The sequence below is a fragment of the Eulemur rufifrons genome, chromosome 2 (assembly GCF_041146395.1).
Source record: "Eulemur rufifrons isolate Redbay chromosome 2, OSU_ERuf_1, whole genome shotgun sequence".
Lineage (NCBI taxonomy): Eukaryota > Metazoa > Chordata > Mammalia > Primates > Lemuridae > Eulemur > Eulemur rufifrons.
This window is the reverse complement of record NC_090984.1, coordinates 66,424,492-66,447,950: the sequence shown is the minus strand read 5'-3', so window position 1 is coordinate 66,447,950 and position 23,459 is coordinate 66,424,492. Positions and strand designations below refer to the sequence as shown.

Here is a 23,459-nt window from a genome sequence, read left to right as displayed (position 1 = left end):
ATGATGGAATGTATTTTAAAACATGATGTGCATGGAATTAAAAGTGGAGTCAATATTGGATAGATTATTGAGATAGTGCAAGAAAAATGAGGGGTGGGGTGGGATAAAAACACAGAAACTTACAAAATTTTTTTCTGCATTTATAAAAATTTTTCTTTTTCTCTAACTGATCCAGTAGTATAGGCATGTGGATTGCACATACAAGTTCTGAAGAAGGATCGATTACAAACATGACATGAAGATAATATATCTCTAAACAGAACTGAGGAATGATGGAATGGCCTGTTTTTCTTTGTACCTATCTAAGCCTAGGATTAATGGTTTATTGCATCTTTCCTCACCAAGTGGACAAGACAGTCTTATAAGCTTGTACTTACCCAACCCTACTTCATGTGACTGGAAATGGACAAAGGGGAAAGCACTGGCCACTCTCATATTGCTCTCAGCTCTGTGGATAAGTCCTCTTGCTGAATCTCATGGTCTTTTAATCCAGGGGTTAAGGTCTGAGTATAGACTATAAGATCTGACTATAGAAAAGAGGGGAAGTCTTTACTCTCAGAAAGGGAGCCATTGAGTAAATATTACAAAAAAGAGAAAGCGCACATTATCTTGGTACCTTTTGAGAGGCTGAGGGCAAGAGAATGCTACTCTTAACTATATTTATATATGCCCATAAGGCCGGCTGAATTTGAAGGTGCCCAGGATGGGAGTAGGAGATTTAAGAAGAATTTATTCTGCAGTTAGATATGAAGAGGCATGCACACTGACTCAAGAATGATTATTAAGTATGTTTCTCAATTATAAGCTGAAGTAGCCCAAGGAAAATGGCTAAGTATCCTGGCAGAGTCAGCACAAAGAATAAATTTACTGGAGACTTGTAAATAGAGAATACAATTTCCCCTAATCAATTTTAACATTTTGGTGTATGAGCAAGAGCTGATTATGTTGAGAAAGATAAAAAAAAAATAAAAACCCTGTAAATCTAATTTATTTAATAACAATCATAACATAATTGCTATTTGGTACAATACTGGTATCACTGGTAAGATTAACATGAATAAATCCTATGACAATATGGATATAAATGAGCAAATGTACTGGAAGTTGATTTAAAACTTCTACAAGATGTTCTTCTGATGGAAGGTGATAGATTAGAGAAAGAACTAGATTTAGTTAATAATCATTACCCTATTTCACAAAATTCAACTTTCTGTAGTAGAAAGAGATTAAGAGTTGTCATGCTTATGCATGATTAAGAACAAGTTTTCACCCAACTGTCTGGTAAATTACAGTCACTATACAAATAATGTGTAGTGTTGTTCATCCTTCTTGTTTTTCTGTTCTATAAATGTAAAAGATGCCAAAAGAATGATGATGACAAGTGATTAAAAAGCTTAACCCAGGGTAACAGTGTGTGGAATGTATGGTCTATTGCAACTTTGTATTTATCCCTGGGAACATCTGGAACTAGTCTTGTTACTAACCCTTGGCCAAACCTGAATGACATGTACTAACTAGTGATGAATATAGTCCTGTGCTAGGGTCAAGACAGACCAGTGTATTAGAGCTTGTCCGCATTATTTACAGAGATGGTTTGCACCTGGTTTCTGTCATGTTCTCTTGGTTTCTGCTTTTTGGCTTGGTTATGCAACCTAATTTCAGCTATGAAACCAGAGGGGTATAAAAACTCCTTCCTTGTATGTGACTGGGGCTCCTCTAAAACCAAGGCATCTTACATGTATCTTGGTGATTCATGATCTGAAGATGAAGCCCATCTTATGCAACTGAGATAGGATCTTGGGAGTTGGAACTGTCAGTTTTGGACCTCTGTGACATCTGCTTATGTGTTTTTTTCTCCTGTTGTACCATAACCCCTACCTTTGTTAAAGCCTTACGTGATTATTATTTAATGTTAAATGAATAAATGAAAATTACAAAATGTCATTGTAAAAATAGCTAATTCTGTTGCCCCTACATTTTAAATGCTGTTTTTGCTCTTCAAACTGTCACTGCCTGCTTCTATCAGCTGTAACATTCCACTTCTAATTTGCTACCTCTAAAGCTCCTGTTTGCTGGGGAGGGAGGGGAGACATTTCAAGTTTGTTAAAAGTATGTTGCTCATTTAAGTCAATAGGATGGCAATAAAGCATGTATTGAAATAGATGAGCTCTGTAAATCATTTCACCAAGGGAGATTTTTTTTTGGAAGAAGAGTTTGCTTGAGGTCTCTAAGCATTTAAAGTTACATTAAGATAGACTGCTGCAAAGTACATTATATCAATAAGATACATCATTTTCTAGATCAAGGACAATTTTAGGCCAGAAGTAAATGTGATAGGAATAGGAAAACAATGAACATATGAATATTTTTCTCTATATGCAGGATTTTAAACCTACCTCCTAGAAAAGGAATTATGTAAGGATCAGGACAGCCACCAGAGAGAGAATGCTAGTGTCTTAAGACATAGAACTGTGAAACAGCAAATGATAGAATAAAAAGGCCAAAATGTACCTTTATGTAGTCGACAAGATTTTGATATTCAATGTAGTTGCCTCCTCCTACCACAAAAACAATAGCCTAAAAATGCAAACAGAAAAAAAATAGGTAAGTTGAAAGAAACAGTTAAAACAGTGTTTTAACTGTCAAGCAACATGGTTTTTAGTCTGCAACCTATTCTACAATTGAGGTAAAAAATACTAGCTAGCCAAAGGTCACATTCTAAACACCTTGTGCTACTTTAATTATAAAATTTATTTCTAAGAAGTCCATAAACTTATAAAGTCTACTGAATGGTAAAAAGTAGAGATTTTTCAGAAACAATTTAGAGGAAAACAACTACATTCTTCAATTAAGTAATACTAAATAAATCTAAAGGGCTTTTTCCAAAGGACATTTTTGAGTTTGAGGTTATTTACTGTAGGCAGGAAAACTAGAAAACCTAACATTTATATAATTTTCAATATATGTTACTGCATTTGTTTTTTTCTGAGAAGTTTCTTTGTTTTTCAAATGAAAACACAGTCACGATATCTTCACAGATGTTTGGACTTCAATTTTAGAAAAAAGTTCCACCCTCATAAAACTCTTACTGCAAAATGAAAGATTTTTTTCTGTTAACCATTTGTGTCAATTATTTTTAAACTTAAAATATTAAATATAGTTGAGAATAATTTTTTTAAAGGAATCTTAGGGTGCACAGAATTAGATTTATGCAGATTACCATACACTAATCCTAACAAAGATAGTCTTCAAAACTGCTTTTGTCACCTTTTCATCTTTCCTTTCTAGGAGCAGAGAAATTTTGTATGGAACTTACCTCTTGGAATGGATTTTTGTTCCTGGGAACTGAACTGTAATAAAGAAAAATTGTACTGAAAAATTCACTTATGCCTTTCATTTTGGATAAAATAGGTATGGGAAACACACATACATGAGCTATTAGACAGGTATTTACAATTATACTTCCTTCACCCTCTTAGAAGGGTGGGTCCTTTAGTTTTGCAGAGCCGGGTAGAGAACTGGGATGCAGAGGAAGAAACTAGAAGAGGTAGATATCTCAGTGTCTAAATGGGAATCTGGCAACCTATTGACTTTAAAATAAAATTCTAGAAGACTGGGCAGCAGCTCTTGTGAGGATGAGTGGAAGTCAGTGTATAAGGTGAACTGATAAAGCATATATTTTATGCAATAAATTTTCAACACATACAACATTATAATTTATGGATACCTAAATTTGTGGAAAAATGGTATAGACACATGCATGGGAAGGATACTCATGAAAGGGGGAATGGGAAGAGGGATCTGTATTTTGCTATAGCTTGTTATTTCTTATATTTATTATAAAAAATATTCCTTGGTGTCCAAGAGATCTTTAATCAAAGGCATTTTTCAAAGCTTTTGTGAGTCAGATTTATTTGTTTTGAGTGCTACACAGTGTGACTTTAGAGGATTACTTAGGTTTTCCTCAAAAGTAATTTTTGAAAATCTCACCTGAGAAGAGAGCTATGTTAACTTTCCTTAACTGTTCAGAGGCCGATTACACAGTTCTATCATCTTTTCCTCATTTCTATGGCCTGTCTGAATATTGCATAGAAAGAGCTAAAAGTCTACCCGATTGAAATGCCTCATCAGTGTTTAAAGTCCTCTAAGAACAGATACGGGATGAGGAAGGGGAGACATAAACAGAACAGTATTACTAGTTATTAATAACCAAAATTTAATTGTGATGAGATAGCTCAGGAGAAGGCACTATTAAAAATGAAACTCTAAGCTTATGTCTTATCAATGCTAATACTCATCATCATTATCAGGCATAAAGTACATTTAGGATTAAAAGTTTCTCAGTAAGTTTCTAAGAAGCAAAATACAGTCATTTCTTGGTATCCACGGGACTGGTTCCAAGACCCTTTCTCACAGATACCAAAATCCACGGATGCTCAAGTCCCTGATATAAAATGGTGTAGTATTTGCATACAACCCATGTTCATCTCCCCATATATTAATACTTTAAGACATCTCTAGATTATTTATGATACCTAATACAATATAAATGCTATATAAAGAATATAGCAAACTAGATAGTTTACCTTATATTCAGTATTGTTTAGGGAATAAAGACAAGAAAAAAGCTCTGTACATGTATTAATACAGACGCAACTGTCCCTTTTTTCCCTGAATATTTTCGATCCACGGTTGGTTCAATCTATGGATGTGGAACCCATGGACGGAGGGCCAACTGTACATCTACTTGTTAGCTGAATGCAAGGAAGGAAAAAATGTAAGCTGGAGAACGATCAATATAGGAAAAGAGTTGCAAATCCACTCTTTTAAAGTGAACAATTCAGTGCTTTGGGTATATTTACAGAGTCGTATAATCATCACCATATGATTTCAGAACATTTTTATCACCTTAAAAGAAGCCCTATACCAATTAGTAGTTACTCCTCATTTTCCCTTTCCATAATTGAGTCTTTGTCAAATTCTCTCTTGCCAACTGCAGCAGTTATTAGCAGTTCTTATGCAACTTTGGTAGTATTTCTGGTAAGTTCAGAAAAGAGAATACTTTAAGTTATCAAACAATTTAATAATCTAGTGACTAGGTTGTTTGTCCTAACTACCTACAAAGATGTGAAAGCTTGGGATAAAGCAAATACAAAGTTCTAAAGATCCTAAATATAAGGTACAAGCAGGAAACTACCTTCATCTAAGTTTTAGTGCTAGAGAAAATCATTCCAAGTAGTCATCTGCCCGCCCCCCCATTCTGCCTATTCTTTCTCTGTATCTTGTAGGTTATTTTTCATATCACCATTAATTAAATCTTCAAAAACAGTATCCACAATAAAGAATACCTTACCATAGCATGCCTATCATAAAATATAGAAATTATTTATAGATTGTTTCATTGGTATCAAGTGTTATTTATGGCAGTGGTTCCCAGGACTTGAATTTTATGGACCAGTTAAATAAAAAACAACAAAACAACTGGTACCCAACATAAAGCTCCTATCTTTTCATTTGGTCGTTCAATTAAAAACACACATTATCCAAACTCCCCCCCCCCCCATGCTTAGTACTTAGAAGGAAAAACACCAAAATGCTAAAATAAAATTACTAGTGATTATCTCTGGGAAATGAATTTATACACACTGTTTTCTTACCAGTTTTCTATATAGCTTGAATTTTTAAAAATAAGCAGGGCTGCTTTATAATAAAAAAATCAATTATTTCCATTCTTGAAGGGAAAGATCCACAACAAATTAAACAAGACAAAAGCTCCTTACCTGTCATTGCCCCGCAACATTTTGGGATCAAAATATCTATAGTCGTCAGTTTCCTATTAGAAAAATAGAACTTCACTTACGACTATGGAATTTCTCTTTAGAAGGTCATAGTTTGCATTAGAGTATCTTATTTTAATGAATCTATTAATTTTGTAGAATGTATAACCACCCCTAACACCTAATGATCGCTTCCTATGTGCTAAGCTTTATTCTAAATGCTTTACATGAAATTATTCACTTAATCCCCCTATTAGTCTATCAGGTAGGTATTATTATCCCTATTTTTCAGATGACCACGCTGGGGGACAGAGAGGTTATGTAGCTTTCCTAATGTCACATAACTATTATAGTAAGTATGCGAACTCCAGGATTTGAGCCCAGGCAGTCTAGTTTCAATGCCCAAGAGCTTCTTAACCACCATGCTATACTGCTTCTCAAAAATATACCTGTTTTAGTGGCCTGAAAATAGCTAAGTTACTTAGGTATTTTTTTAAGACTTTTATTATATTATTTTTATATGCCTGTGATTTTATTGAATATACAGAATACTAATACAGGCTCACCATCTCTTTTATCTGAAACCTTTGGTGTTAAAGTATTTCAGAATTTAGAATTTAAAAAAGATTTAGATAGGTAATATTGTGCATATACTATATATGATGTGGGCAGTACCCCATCATCTAACATGTTATTATAATATTTCTGCAGCTAAATATATATTAACATAAGATAAAATAAATAAAATCTATAAAGAGCTTCAACTTGAGTCCAGGTCAGGTTTTTGCCACCAAATGAGTTTACAAAATCTTTTAGTTTTCAGAGCTTTTTGGACTTCAGAGGTTGTGGATAAGGGGTGGTGCACCTCTACATTAAATTAGAAACTTAGCTTCTTGGATGTTAAAGGACTGGTAAAGTCCTGTTCTACTGCTTGTTGATATAATTACTTCCTAATCTCTGCCTCCTGCTGTTTCTATGGCAGAATCGGCCAAAGAAACTCATTCTTTTCTGGATTGTGGATGGTCCTAGCAAAACCTGATCAATGACAAATATACTACATGTGTTGTTACTATTTAGTCCTGTACACAGTGGTGGACACTGCTAATCTATCACAACCCTCTCCATAACTCCAAATGTAGTGTCAGAATCTTTCAACACTTTGCTCCAAGAAACCACCACCAGCCAGACTTAAAAGGCAAGATGAAACCTGTCTGATATCTTGCCCTAATTTCAATTTATTCAATTAAGAAATCAAAGGAAACCACTTAACAAATGTAACTGGTAAGAATACATCTAGAATTAGGTTGTATCATTTTAAAGCATTTGAAATAGATACACTCAAGATTACTTGCCAGGTCTAATTTAGTATACTTTGCTAAGCTCTTTAGCATTTTGCTAATCTCTTCAGTGCCTTTAAATCAACTTGCCCATCTGGAAACAGGAGAGGGATAAGAGAATGCAGGCAGCAGGCTCACCTAGCAGATGGATGAAGAAGTGATTTCAAAACAGAAAAAAATTTACTTTTTCTAATTAATTAAAAAGTATCTGTCTGCAGTAATATGCCTTCAGATATAAAGTCAAAGTCAACGAAACTGATAAATGAACTTCATAACTTGGCAAAACATTTGTGTAAGATCCACAATGTAGCCATCCATGTGTATATGACAGAAATGTAGAAGAAACGTACATGTTGGAATGAGCAATAGGCAGGAAAACAGAAGTAATGGGTTTTTGTTTCCAATTCTGCTATTAAAAGTAGTGTGATTTAGAAGTCACTTAACATCTCTTGGTTGCCTCTCCTCCATGGTTGAAATGACTTACAATGTTTCCTTCAACTCTCCAGTTCTGTGATTTCAAGATAGGCATATAGTTCATGCCCTAATCAATATGGCATAATGGTAGAAAATCTGGCCTTTGGTTAGAATCCCAACTTTGTCATTTATTAGTTGTGTGTCTTTGGGCAAGGTAATTGACTTCATTTTGCCATCATTTCCTCATCTATAAAATGAAAATAATAATAGTACTTTTTTTGGAAAGTTCTAATGAGAATTAGATGAGATAATATAATAGGGTCAAAAATACTTTGAATGGGTCCTGGCACATAAATAAATATATAATCAATGTTAGCTATTATCGTTATTATTGTTATTATTCTTCATCTCAAGATTAGGGGCAGTAACAAAATATCCTAAACTTCCTTAACCCTTTGTGTATTTGGCACCTGTCTAAAAATTTTACATTTATTTTTAATCTTTATAATTGCTTGGGATAATATTGTCCAGAAATTTACTGCTTATTATGAAGCAGTATTCTCTAAGACAATTCCTCATAATTGTATACCTCTCTTAGGCTTTTCAAGAACAGCCCCTTCTTCACATATTCCGGGATTTAGTGACAAAGTCTATTATTACTTCATTGCAAACCACTTTATCTGTACTGATTCCCAGATGGAAGAATACAATCCTTTTTAGCTCATCATTATAAACAATTTTCCCATTCCTTTCATAATATTAATTGCCCTTTGGGGGATATTTTATTACACTATATCTTTGTTTTCACAAGTGAATTTTAAAATTTGTTTTGTTAGTTTCCTTTAATGTTGTCACATTAATTTTAATGTTGTCACATTAAAAAAAGGTCACATTAATTTGAAGATTCTGTTCTCATGCTCTTTCTTAGCTCTGGAATCCTAAGCCTCACTACAAGTCTATAGTGATTCAGATCAAACCAAACCATGGTTTTGATGTGGGTAGAATCATGCTGCCTTTTCTGGATTCTAGACTCTCGTGATAATAACCACCTTTGGTTGCCACAGTAACAGGATGGGCTGTTTTATGAAATAGATTGTGATGATTTTTACATCCCTTTCTTGAATTGTAAACAGATAACTTAGAAATACATTCCTGAGGCCGGGCGCGGTGGCTCACGCCTGTAATCCTAGCACTCTGGGAGGCCGAGGTGGGCGGATCGTTTGAGCTCAGGAGTTCGAGACCAGCCTGAGCAAGAGTGAGACCCCACCTCTACTAAAAATAGAAAGAAATCATATGGACAGCTAAAAATATATATAGAAAAAATTAGCCGGGCATGGTGGCGCATGCCTGTAGTCCCAGCTACTCGGGAGGCTGAGACAGGAGGATCGCTTGAGCTCAGGAGTTTGAGGTTGCTGTGAGCTAGGCTGACGCCATGGCACTCACTCTAGCCTGGGCAACAGAGTGAGACTCTGTCTCAAAAAAAAAAAAAAAAAAAAAAAGAAATACATTCCTTAAGTAAATGCTAACAATATTTATCCATTTGTCTCTTTGCCCAATGATGTCTCAATTTATTTCTTTAGCCCCCCAAAATTTAGTGCCATCTGAACATGTGCACTTAAACTTTTTACTATGCATTCCTCTCCTAATTTAATTTTCACAAAATTTAATTTTTATAAAATTAAATGCTCACTGCTTCTTTTCTCATTTACAGAAACTTGCTCCTTAGGATATATTTTACATTAAAAAAAAATCTATAGAATATAATCTACATTAAATTTGAATGAAAGCTGGCCAGAATGGTTGTAGCAGCTGAGAAAACCAATTCCTAGTGTCTGTGATAAAAGGCTAAAAAAGGCTCTTTGAGAACACAAACTCTTTCCTTTCCCTCATGTACTCTTTATGATTAAGCTCACAACAAACTCAATCTGGTTTTATCATCTTTCAGTTTTATACATTCAAGAATTTACAAGTACAATGTTATATGCTACTCACAGGGTTTGACTTCATCTCCATCAGATTGTCTAAAATACGAGTAACAGGTAGATTCTGTGGAAGAGATTAGTGAGTATTTTGTTAAATCTGATAACAAACCAAAGTTCTTTCTATTAACCAAACCACTTAATCATTTCAGTTAAGTATACTTACCTTTTAATTAAACACATTCCAAGATTAAGTATTCTGTGAATGATAAAGATGATGTCATAGATGTAAATACCCTTGGCACTACAAGTTTCCATAGAAAAATATAATTCTACCCGTCAAGTTGCCAAACTGCTGCTTAATTCCGGAGCCACCTTCTCAGAAAAATATAATTTTAAATAAAAAGCTCCTTTATGTGTGTAGGTGTATTCAGGTTTTAGTACAAATGTATGTTTGGGCTTTTTACTGTATTGGGTGTTTGCTTTTTAATACTAGTAATTGCAAGCTTTTGTTTTGATCAAAATCCCATTGTATTTTTCATTTCCTTTCTGTGGACTGTAAGAGTTTTCTTTAAAAATAAAGTTTGTGTAAATGCATAAGATTAAATGAACTAATAAAGTTTATTCATTTTTAATTAAAGGATATTTGTGTATTTTGAAAATGAGGATATGGATACATACACAACTTTATTGACCATTTTTATTTTGCCTGGGATAGATTCCAAGTTTTTAATGTTGTACTACACTGTCTTCTTACAGAACAAACTGCACTTTGAACATGAAATGTACCACACAGGTGTTAGCAGAAGATTATCTTTCCACATGCTTTACAGGCCTTGGGATAAAAAATACTGTTGTTACATTTCAAAATGACAAGTCTTATCATTATTTTGAACATAACAACACATGAAGTATAGAAAATTTACTAAGTGACTTGAGTCAAAGTGTATTCCTACTGGAATGGTATTCTGCCCATTTTGAACTGATATTTCCTTTGTGAATTGTACAAGATGTTTTGGAAAGAACAGTTATATTTTTTGTATTTTAGAGACTTCATACAACAAAAGCAACATTAAATCTGATTATTCAAAACACTGTAGATAACATATTACTATTTTACAAGGATTTTCAATTTTCTTAGGTCATATAACATTTTGTTACTAAAATAGACTAGCACTAAGGAAAATTCTGCTTTCTCTAGATTGGTAAGTAAAAACCCTTTAGATGGTCTCAGGCAAGTAAAATTAATGCTATTTCATTATTCTCTGATACTTGTGCTGGCCAGGAACTCTTTTTTTTTGAGACAGAGTCTCGCTTTGTTGCCCGGGCTAGAATGAGTGCCGTGGCGTCAGCCTACCTCACAGCAACCTCAGACTCCTGGCTTAAGTGATCCTACTGCCTCAGCCTCCCAAGTAGCTGGGACTACAGGCATGCACCACCATGCCCAGCCAAGAACTCTTAAATATAAACACAAGCACCAAATATTCAAGTTGACTAAATATATTTCCTGAATGCTATTTAGAATTTAAAAAAGAATAGCTCAAAATTTTACCTTGTAAGTTTTGTTTCAAATAAAATTGAGTTTGTTCATTTAAGAGTAAGTCTAAACCATAAATTTCTCTAAAGAGAAACTGGCTGCAGATTTAAATCTATAAAAATACTTTATCCAAAGGAGAAAACTACAGTTATGTATTTATTCCAGGTAATATCAACAAAAGATGATGAAGTACTTTGCAACATAGCATGAAGAAATAATAAAAAAATTCTGGAGCGAAAAAGAACATTATAAATAGTTTTGTAAAATTTTATTAAAATGACTTAAATTTTATATCCATTTCTCTATCTGTGTTCAGCTCTCTGAATTGCACTATTAGGTCTATGCAATGGAGAAAAATTTTATGTAACAATAAACCATAAAAATCGTATTATTTTCATTATGCTTGTGAAAAGAATTTCTTTGTAACCAAATAACACCAAAAAAATCATCTATCACTGCTATACCATACAATATTCGCTTCACCTATAGAGGATGATAAAGAAAAAAAATAATGTCTTTAAAGGTATTGGAGTACTTCTGGAAACAACTCCTGAGATCTGTCACCAACTAATGCTCTACCTAGCCTCTATTCTTTGCCTAAATGAAAGCTTGAATGGAGATAATCACTTAAAATCAATTATATATTTAATTTATACAAGGTTAATCAACTTTTATTGATTAAAACACTGGATTTTGGCAGCTAACACGCTAGCAAATAGAAAACATCAGAATAAAACCATACAATTTCCTTTGCTCAACAGTCTGTTACCTGACTTGTCTTTAGAAACACAAAAAATTTGTATACCTCAGTAGAAGGGGCATAAATGAAATTTAATCAAATGAAAAACCCATCTTTTTAAAAATTCCCAAGCACGTTTCTCTTTGTTCTTAGATATTGCTCTTTAGAAATAAAATAAAAAACATTGTATAGGTTAGCACCTACATTTTTATTAGTAGAAAGCCATTACAGATATAAATTTGAGAGAGTCCCATATACATGAATATCCTAAATTAAAGATCACTATTAGTAAAATCTTCCAACTGCAAAATACATGAACTTGAAATTTTACCTGGGAAAAAATATAGTGAGAAATCTCTTTCCAAAAATCCTAACTGGTTTTATGACTGTAGTCATATTTTATGATTTTAGTCATGGAAAAGCTTAGGTAAAAACAATGTTAACTTTATCTCTGATGGCATATTGTTTAAAAAAACTGAACTAAAATTTGCACAGAAACAAAAAAACAAAAACAAAACAAACAAACAAAAAAACAATTTAGGAAATGTAATACAGATCTATGACCAAAACAGAGAAGGGTTTTTTTGCCCTCTGAGTTCTCTGAGAATTAATCATTTGTTGACCTATATTGCCAACTGCTCTATGGTAACTATTTCTAACTTTCCTCTGGAGCCGTGGGCTTGAGCTGATATTCTGATGCTGAGGTTGGCAGTGGGGTTCAGACAAGAGTTGCTGCTGTCCTGATTATCAGAACCCTGGAGAATGAAAAAGTACTATGTGGACCTACTTGAAGGCTATTATCAGCCAAGTAAAGAATAAAAGGGAATGTGCAGACACTGGAAATACATTGGGGGTAAGGGATATATCAATGATTAAAATGGGTGGAAAGTTGCCAGTGAAGTGAAGAAAGGAGGAGAGGGGTAAGATACATTGTCTCTTTCCAAAATTTTAAAATTATAAACCAGAAGGGGATCCACAGAGTGAATCCAACACCTTTATCTTATAGATGAGGAAACCATAAAATATATAAAGTGGTATTTTTGACAAAGCCATATCACATTCATGGCAATAAAATCAAGAAAACAGGATTATATAGACCCAGTAAAACACATCCACCCCTTCATCACCCAGCTTCAACAATTATCAACTCATAGCAAATTTTGTCTATACTGCCACTTACTCTCCAATCCCCTATAGGTTGTTTTAAAACAAGTCCCCAATATAAAATCATTTTAGCCATAAATATTTCAGGCTATATATCCAAAATATTATACAAAAACTCTTAAAAATCCATGATACTATTACCAACTAAAATAATTGACAATAGTTTATTTCCCCTCCCAAGTATATTGAGGTTTGATTGACATAAAAACTGTATATATTTTGGGTGTACAATGTGATGTTTTGATCTATGTATATACTGTGAAATAATTACCACATATTTCAATATCCAGTGTTAAAATTTCTTGTTGCATAAATTTATTTTTTATAGTCTTCTTGTTCAAAACATAATCTTAAGGGCCATATATGTGTCTTTTAAGTCTTTTTTAATCTATGGATTCCCACTGCTTGCAATTTATTTGCTGTTAATTCATTTTTAAAAGAGGGATTCTTTCAGCAAACAAGCCATTTCAGCAAACAAGCCAAAGAAAGCGAAACAGAAGACTTTCAAATTCTGCAACTTTGTGCTACATTATTCATTGTCACATTCTTGTACAATTATTCTCAAACAGATTCCAAATCTGTGAATATCATTCAACTGGTTTAATGTGATAGTTGATACTTGTGATGCATAAAACTTATGCTGCACAGAAAATATAAGAAGCTCTTGTAAATGACCTACAAAACTGGATACTTAATCTAATTTATTTATAGCTTAAATTATTCATTCAGTTAAATAATCTAAAACAATATTTAAAGATTTAAGAAGCATAAATTACTCATAATATTCCAAGTGTGAAACAGACAGAATTGGTCTCTCTAGCAGTCTCTTCTTTGACATCTCTTAACTCTTAGTTCCCAACCCTGCCTGAGAACTCTCATTGAAGTACCTCTAAATTTTCAAATATTAGGGTAATGTAACTTTTAAAATAGATTTCCATGAATTTAAATATTTCTAGAACAAGAGAGTCTTTACTTGAGGGTAATTTGGTAACATTTATTAGGAACAATTATTTTTTAATAGAAATGTCCATGTCTTTTGATCCTAGAATTCAATTCTAGGAATTTATCATGTGGTTGGTGTCACCAGAGATGAATACCTACACAGAAAAAACTAACATTTAAAGCCTGGTGTTTGTCTTTCAGTACCATCTATTTTTTCTGTTTTTAAACAGCAACAAAAAAGATTATATTGAACTTTTTTTAATATGACTTATTTTTACTTCACAATATAAAATAAACCATCCTCACCCCCAGTGAGTACATGTTTCCTCTAATTCTGAATTTTTTTTTTTAAATGTCATGGCTCTTCTGCTAGTGGTGGCAGAAATGTTATACAGATGGGGTAACCATCAATCATTTCAAATTTTACTTTTGTAAGTGAGAAGTTGCTTATGTCAAAGCAGTATGTTATTTGCCCTGTTAAGAAAAAAGCTAAAGGATTTGAGGTCATAAAGGATAATTCGTTTTTATATTTTATGAACTCTAAATAAACTTTTGTGTTAGCACAATAAAATACTTGACAGTAGACCAATTCAGACATCTTTTACAGGTATGATTTGGGGAGATACACCACATGACTCTAGGGTAATAAGTTAAAGAAAATATGATCATTCTAATGATTACAGTGTAATTTCTAAATGCTAAAAGTTGTATGTTATAAGGAATACTTTGTTTAGGGAATCTTACTATTGAGATTTATGTCTAACAGTAACATGTTAAGAAAAATATGTAATTTTCCTTAAAAATAAACTACATGTGGTTATGTAATAGCCAGTCTATCTAGCAAAAGGCAGACATTACCTTAGAAATTGTTGGTCTCCTTTTTGTCTCACAAAACAAAGTCATCTTGTCCACAGTTGATAAGTAAGAGTGGTTCTAGGCTAAACTGCTAAACCGTAAAGTGCAGCATGTTGCCGTGTGATGTGCCCAAACTTTCTATTGTTGTGTCTTTTCACCTTTTATAGTCAAGAAAGTGGAGATGAGCTGACTCAGGGCAGTACTGTGAACCAGTAAAAAAGTGGGTTAAGTATTTGGTAGTAGCTCCTTACCAGGAGAGAGGTAGAATGAGAGGGATTGACGTTAATTCCTGAAAGGGATAATGAGGCTAAAAAGTATTCCCAAGTCTTGGGAAATAATGCAATCTGCAATATATCTGAAGGGAAAGTTTGGAAAGTAATCAGTCTTTTAATTAAACAAAGCAAATTAGGATTTTTCTCTGTTCTTTATCAGCACTATGTGGTTTTTATAATAAAATGTTATCATTTATTCAAATAAAGAATTTGAATAAAGAACCTACTTTAAATAAAAAAAAAATCCTACTTTACATGAAGTGCTATGAAAAATCCAAAAATGGGGAAAAAATTCCTTGCACTCAAAAAGCTTATCAAGAAAAAGTAAAACACAAATAAAGTCTATATAAAATACAAGTAAATATTACAATAAAGATAAAAAGTGTGGAAGGAGTTCAGAAAAAGATCTCATTTTTTTCTGAATACAGGTAAGTAAAAACAGTATTCAGATCTGAATAACTGATTAACTGTCTTTTTAAAAAATTTGGCCTTTAAAATATTTCTCATTATAAACTGAATATTTTTGTAAATAATTATGTCTCAGATTTGCCTTAAAATATTCCAGTAAAAATAAATAAAAAACACATGGGGTAGACGAAACAAGAATGGATGTTGAGTATGGAAGGGTTTAGAGAGTTTGATAATGCATATTTTAAGATTTCCATAATAAAAACAAAAAAATCTGTTTTGAAAAGAAACCAATTAATGGTGACTGAGGCAGAATATCTACACATCAGAATAACAGAAAAACCACAGAAACATAAAAATCATTTAAAAATATCCTATATGTAAAACTAAGGACTAAAAAAATACAAAATGTGAAATCTAAACTGTAGTTTTATTACCCCAAAATATAAATTCTATTTATAATATTTTATTGATTCTAATTTACACAGGACTTTAGACTATGAAGTTCATTAGCTTATTAATGTTATGAGTATATCTTAAATGATATTTTGTAGCAGTTCATTTGTTCAAATAGGTTAATTTCATTTTTTCAATTAATGTACTTTCACAAACTTGATGGTAGTTAAAAATCAAAATGTAAATAAAGTCCAAATGAGCAAATTTTTAAAAACGTAAAAATTACAGGGCTCTGAGCTATACATGTGAAAATATCCTGATAGTCTTAAATATACCAATAAAGGACTCCTTGATTTTATTTTATTCCTAATTATTCACCCAATAATTCCAGAAGTTGCCCTATCTGAGTAGTTAACCTGTCAGAACTTATGTTTAAAGGTTATCAGTATGTTTTCTAACAAGTGTACTTACTTGCTGTTTCAAAACCAGGTTCTTCACGCCTTCCATCACAAACTGTGATCCTGTATTCATGACTCGTGATAAGAGACTAAGTAGGAGCAAAAGAGAAGGAGGACCATGCTAAGTATAAATTGCCTCTCAAATTTGTTACAGATAAAATATTTGCCTGATGACACACCACATGCTGATGCTTCACTATACCTATCACCTTTGTTTTTCACTAAACAGAAGGGTCTTGAGAATTTCTGCTGCCATAGGTATCACTGCTGCAATTTTATTTAACAACAAAATAGTAATAAAATACTCTGATTAGTCAGTAATTATTTAAAAATATAAAAATAAAGAGCTGCTGTCAAAATAAACACCTTTATTGTGTAGGCTTAATGATAGTTTTAGGCAAATTATAACTTGAGAATTGTTTGCCTTCCTGATTGCCTTAAGGCTAAAAAATAAATGTAAAGATAGTAAGTAAATCAGACAACTTGCTTTAGTTCAACTACACTAGTATATTGAAAATATGTATGTCTATAAATATTACGAGTAGGTCAAATGTTACTGTGTTCTTTTTTTTTTTTTTTTGAGACAGAGTCTCACTCTGTTGCCCGGGCTAGAGTGAGTGCCATGGCTTCAGCCTAGCTCACAGCAACCTCAAACTCCTGAGCTCAAGGGATCCTCCTGCCTCAGCCTCCCGAGTAGCTGGGACTACAGGCATGCACCACCATGCCCGGCTAATTTTTTGTATATATATATTTTAGTTGTCCATATAATTTCTTTCTATTTTTAGTAGAGACGGGGTCTCACTCTTGCTCAGGCTGGTCTCGAACTCCTGACCTCGAGCGATCCACCCGCCTCGGCCTCCCAGAGTGCTAGGATTACAGGCGTGAGCCACCGCGCCCGGCCTGTGTTCTTTATATCATAGTAGCTGGATCCATTCCTACATTGTATACTGTCTTCTCTCTCTATACGTAAAATCTATCATATAAAAATGTGAAGCACAGTACACTTAGTGAGTTTTGCCTCATCTCTGAAGAATGTAGTCTGAATTTTAAACAACAAAAAGAACACCAACAAATGACTTGCCATACCAGGTTTATAAATATGGTTCAAACAGTTTCTCACATGGGATCAAAGGATGAGTTGTGAGACAAAATAGTAATCCTGCATTATAATATCAGAAGGCCAGAGATAGCCTTCAAATGAAATAAGATTTCCTTATAACACATTTATTAAAATCCTCAACTACAAAATCTATAAGAAATCTAACAGGCTTTATTATTCAATAAGATTTTTAAGGCATGAAACTGAAAAGTATATTTTATTAAATACATGGGATAATTTTCCATAAATATTTTCCTTTCCCCTATCTTGCCCATACTTCCCTCTGAAATGAAGACATGGGACAGGATGGCAATCCTTTCATTAACAGAAACAAGAGAAAGTAATTTTTGTTGGAATGAATGGCCCTGAGGCAATTCCTGGCACCAGGCAACTCTGAAGGGGAGTGCTAACCTGCTTAGAACTGTCCGAAGGTGAAGCCAGTTGGGTGCATTTTGCCAAGTATTTATAAGGTCCAGCTATAGGCCTGGTACTTTTGTTTTTGGAAATTGTTTCATTAATACCAGTTGCTCAATGTGAGGTAGAATAAACCTGTTTTCCTCTGGCTTTGTAGTTTTGTTCTAGCTCTAAGATATAAACTAGGAATTTGAAACTTGTATGGTATGGAAAAGAGTAGCCAGAATTACCTTGTTCAGCTTCTTTAAAAAAAAAATCACATATAGATTGTCTGGAGTAAGAACTCATACCTGTCCCTGAGGTCTTCTTACCTATCATTTAGTACTATGCCCAGATCTATATTGAAGCTAAGTCGTGAGTGCCTAGTTTCAAATCTGTATTAGTTATCAACATTGATATACAAATAGTTTTAACCTTCATATATTTTCAGAAATAAAACTGTATTGTTTTAAGAACAAAGAAGCATATGAATAAAAACTATTTCAAAGGTAATGTTTGTTGTAGAAAATTTGGAAAATAAAAGCACTCAAAAGGAAAAAAAATTTACCACTTGTAGCTACCCACTATTAACATTTTAGGTGTATATCATTTCAGCTATGCAATTAAATGGATATATGTGTATACTCATACACACACAAACACATGGATGGATAAATGGACAAACAGGGATCATACTTAAAAAATGTCATCTAAGTTTTGGCTCATACCATGTAAAAGATGTTAACTCACATTTTAAAATTTGAATCTGAATGTTCCTAACACAAAGAAATGATAAATATTTGAGGTGATGGACATGCTAAGTACTCTGATTTAATCATTACACTTCTACTGAAATATCACACTGTATCCCATAAATATGTACAATTATGTATCAATAAAATAATTTTAAAAATTAGGAAAAAATGACAACTTAAACCATCTAAGGAAGCCAAAGGTAGGTAGACATCTATTCTGTATCATAATGAAAACATTCTGCATTCTAAGCATCAGATACTGTATTTTTAAGGCATGAAAGTCTACTTAAGATTTGGAGTACAAAGATTCAATCAGAATTATAAAAAATACTTACCCCATTGGCTTAGTGGTTGTGTTGCCATAGTTGGCAGGAGCTGAAGCCATCTTAGTAAAAGCCCTACGAAATAGAAAGGATATATTTAAAAGCTGATTATTAGAGCTAACATTCAGTATCATGGTATTAAAATATCTATTAACTAACTCTAACTTCTATTATGCAGACATTTTCTGAAAAGAGAAATAAATTTTCAACTACACTACAATTATTAATGAAACATTGAAATTCTTAAGAAAACACAAATGCATTAGTTTCTCAAACATGATTTTTCTTTTCCTTTTTTATCTGACCATTAAGAAAAAAGAACTCAGGTAGAGACCTGATGACTTAGAAGAACAATGATGCAATGATTAAATTTAGTCTCTTTATTATTCCCCACATTCCAAACTCATGTTCCCAGACACATGCCTTTGTTCATGCTGTCCTTTGGGGAGTATAAACTCATACCTTCTTCAACGGAAATTGCACATTTTCTTTTAAGACAGTTCAAAACCACTTTCTTTATCAACACTCTTCTAATTCTACTACCCAATGATTTTTCCCTTTATTTATATTCTATGCCAGACGTTTATACTTAATTGCATAGAGTCATTAATTTTCAACTCTTTCTCAATGTCCAGAATCTCTTTAAACTATAGGATTGTAGAAGGCTGGGCAAAAAGATGGCACTTAGATGTGTTTTAAAAAATATTTTCCTTCTGAGAATATTTTCACTATAGAGAATCCAGAAAACAGAATGCTCCTAGAAGAATCCTACCACTTTGAGGTAACCACTGTTAGGATGCTTGTGTATAAGTTCTTCTAATCTTTGGACATATGCCTATATAACACATACGATTTAAGAAACAAAATTAGCATCATATTGTACATAACTGTTTTATAGCACATTTTAGTAGCATACCATAAACATTTTATGTCAACCAATATTCTTTCATGATACTTAATTATTTCAAATGCATTGTAAATTAAAAAGAGTACTTAAAGAAAATTTTATGAGAATAAAAAAAGAATGGGAATTACTAAGATGTGGTAGTTCAAATGCTAAAAAATATTCACTTATTCAATTTCAATTTTGACAAAATCTGCTGACAATACCATCAGAGAAATCCCAAACACAAAAATTTCAATATTGTTCAGAAGGAGGACATGAATCAATTGTTTTCAGCAGTGGATTGGAATTTCTGTCTTAATAAAAATTATTTTTTCTCTAGAAACTATATACAAAGAAGGGTTAAATAAATAATAGTACATCTAAATGGCTGAATGTTATGCAAACAGTAAATACTACCACTGGAGACTAAAGACAATGAAAAACTGTCATGCTAAAAGTTATTGAAAACTAGAATACAAAACCATCTATACCAATGATTTCCCAGTGTTAAAAATGATCTATAATACACACACAGACTGGAAGGACATACACTAATGTTTTACCTGTAGTCTCTGGATGGTGAGATTACAGGTAAATTTTTATTTTCTTTATGCCTTTTTGAGTTTTCTAAAATTTCCTTCAATAAACTGGTATGACTTAGAATTGGAAAAAAATGTTACAAATTATAGGTTATATATTTTGTAACTATGTAAAATAATGCCCAAAACCACCTTTCCCCCTTATATCTTCAAGTATGAAATAAAGAGTTCCAAATAAACCATAATATAAAAAGAACAATGTTCCACATTATCTAGTGGTTAGGAAAAAAACCAAAAACAATGACATATGCCACACAGCCAAATGTGTAACTGTATACATAGGGTGAGCATCCCTAATCCGAAAACCTGCAATGCTCCAAAATACAAAACTTACTGAGCACCAACATAATGCCACAAGTGAAAATTCCATACTTGACCTCATGTGACAGATCCCAGGCCAACTGCACAAAATTATTAAAAATATTGTATAAAATTACCTTCAGGCTATGTGTTTAACGTGTACATAAAACATAAATGAATTCTGTTTAGACATGGATCTCATCCTCAAGATATCTCATTATATATATATATGCAAATATTCCAAAATCCAAAAAACTGTGAAATCCTTCTGGTCCCAAGCATTCAGATGAGGGAAACTCAACCCATATTATAAAAATTGAAAAAGAAGTTTTTCTTTTTATTCTTTTTTTTTTTGAGACAGAGTCTTGCTTTGTTGCCCTGGCTAGAGTGCAGTGGCATCATCATAGCTCACTGCAACCTCAAACTTCTGGGCTCAAGTGATCCTCCTGCCTCAGCCTCCAAAGTAGCTGGGACTACAGGTGTGCACACTGAGCTCAGCTACTTTTTCTACTTTTAGTAGAGATGGGGTCTCCCTCTTGCTCAGGCTGGTCTTGAACTCCTGAGCTCAAGCAATCCTCCCGCCTCAGCCTCCTAGAGTGCTAGGATTACAGGTGTGAGCCACTGTGCTCAGCCCAGTTTTTCTTTTTAAACAAAGGTTTATTGTGTATTTTTTTCTTATTATTAGAACACAATTAAATAAAAGGAAATTTAAAAAACCCAAATGTATAGATAATAAAAAGCACTCATAAACTCATCAGATTGTCACTATTAACAATTTGGTATATATCTCTTGCTATCAGAAAAAGCATATTCAATCTTGTAGTCTTAAAAATTAATTATTTTAAAAACTATTTTGAAGGTAAAGTTTATTGGAGAAAATTTGGAAAATAAAGGATCCAAAAGGAAAAAAAAATGTACCACTTGGAGTTACTCACTATTAACATTTAGGTATAGGTCATTTCAATGATGAAATTAAATTATATATGTGTATACTCACACACACATACAAGAAGGGATAAATAGGAATCATATGGTAAAAAATGTCATCTACATTTTGGCTCAAATGTGACCTATTCAGACGCTCTCCCTGATCTTCTAAGCAAATTTAGCTATCACTCCCAACAAGTTAAAATCTTATCACTCAGTTTTATTTCTTTATGTCATTTAACATGCGTTAACATTGTTCTGTTATTTGCTTATTTATTAACTGTAAATTCAATGACAGTAGAGATCTTGCTTAACATATTCACTATTAAGAAATATTTATCAAACAAATCAACAAATGTGTTGTAACTATTTATTCATTTTACAATATAACAGGAACATTTCCTAATGTCATTAAGCAAGCTTCTACAATATGGTTTTTAATGGCTCAATTGTATTCTATCTGGAAACGCCACATTTCATTTACCAATCCTACTGGTGGACATTTAGATTGGTTTTCAAAATTTCATTAATACAGCTGCATCTAAGATTTTATAACTCTAATTACTTCTTTGGGATAAATCCCTAAGAGAAGTACTAGGTCAAAGCTATGTTTAAAAAACTTTTTACATCATCCAGAAAAATCGTGACAATTTATATTCCTAATAGCAGAGTATGAATGTACCAATTAATTTTCCTGTCTTCTTGGCATGATATTTTCTATACTTTTGTATTACATTAATTTGCATTTCTCTGATTTCTAGTGAAATTTAAGTTTCCTTTTAATGCTTCTGAGGCATTTGATGCAAAACATTTCAGTCTTTGACATTCTCACCTTATTAGTAAAGAAAATATAGAGCTTGCCTAGGAAAGAAGGTATCACTGTTTCATATAATTTTAAATTATGGATAAAGGCCGGGCGTGGTGGCTCACGCCTGTAATCCTAGCACTCTGGGAGGCCGAGGCGGGCGGATTGTTTGAGCTCAGGAGTTCGAGACCAGCCTGAGCAAGAGCGAGACCCTGTCTCTACTAAAAATAGAAAGAAATTATCTGGCCAACTAAAATATATATAGAAAAAATTAGCCGGGCATGGTGGCGCATGCCTGTAGTCCCAGCTACTGGGGAGGCTGAGGCAGCAGGATCGCTTAAGCCCAGGAGTTTGAGGTTGCTGTGAGCTAGGCTGACGCCACGGCACTCACTCTAGCCAGGGCAACAAAGCGACACTCTGTCTCAAAAAAAATAAAAAAAATAAAAAAATAAAAAAAAATTGTGGATAGGGTGGGCCAGACAAGGAAATATTTATGTCACTGGAAATCAAAAAACCACCAACACATTGCTCAATTTTCTCATTAGCATTCTCATTTTCTTGGGAATGCCATTTCAATTGTGCTCTCTTAAATGACAGGAATTAAAGAAGAGAATAAAACTTACTTCCATTGTTTGATGTATTGTAAGGGATTAAGGTTGCAGCCTGCATCAGTTAAAGCCTTTTTATATTGCTCCAAATCAGCCTAAAATAAGAAAAGAACTATATGACAAAAAACTTTCCTTTTATGAAAGATCACTTTGTTTGTTGTCAATTAATAAGAAAGTCAGACCAAAGGCATGAGTTTAAATTCTCAGTACCCAAGTACAGTGGAGTCACACCCAAGTGAGCACCTGAGACAAAAATCATATATAATGAAAATTAATTTTAACAGGCTCCCAAGTTACCTATAAAGTACAGTATTTTGTCATCCCTCAGTAAGTCCAACAAAGTCAATTTTTCCTCTACTGCTGAAACAAACTGCCATTCCTTGGGATGAGTACTAAATGAATGATATGGCTTGATCAAGAATATTTCAAAATCAGAAACACAAGGTGAACAACATTGACTGAAGAGAACTACAACATTGAGGAGAACTACAGATTCAGGTTTCCCATGTCATATTTATTCTAGGGTCCATTAACTGAACAGGTGTC

General features: G+C 33.1%; 1 protein-coding gene across 5 annotated transcripts in view; it reads right to left on the bottom strand.

The window, feature by feature from the left end:
- Positions 1–23,459, bottom strand: part of SCFD1 (sec1 family domain containing 1) — a 99,492-nt gene that overhangs the window by 12,889 nt on the left and 63,144 nt on the right. For all 5 annotated transcript variants that reach the window (XM_069463989.1, XM_069463997.1, XM_069463981.1 and 2 more), the window contains 7 exons: positions 22,929–23,008; positions 18,801–18,863; positions 16,232–16,307; positions 9,521–9,574; positions 5,781–5,833; positions 3,317–3,350; positions 2,512–2,577 (listed from right to left, as the gene is read on the bottom strand). In XM_069463989.1, coding sequence (XP_069320090.1) covers positions 2,512–2,577; positions 3,317–3,350; positions 5,781–5,833; positions 9,521–9,574; positions 16,232–16,307; positions 18,801–18,863; positions 22,929–23,008 — 426 coding nt within the window. The remainder of the gene's footprint in view (positions 1–2,511; positions 2,578–3,316; positions 3,351–5,780; positions 5,834–9,520; positions 9,575–16,231; positions 16,308–18,800; positions 18,864–22,928; positions 23,009–23,459) is intronic.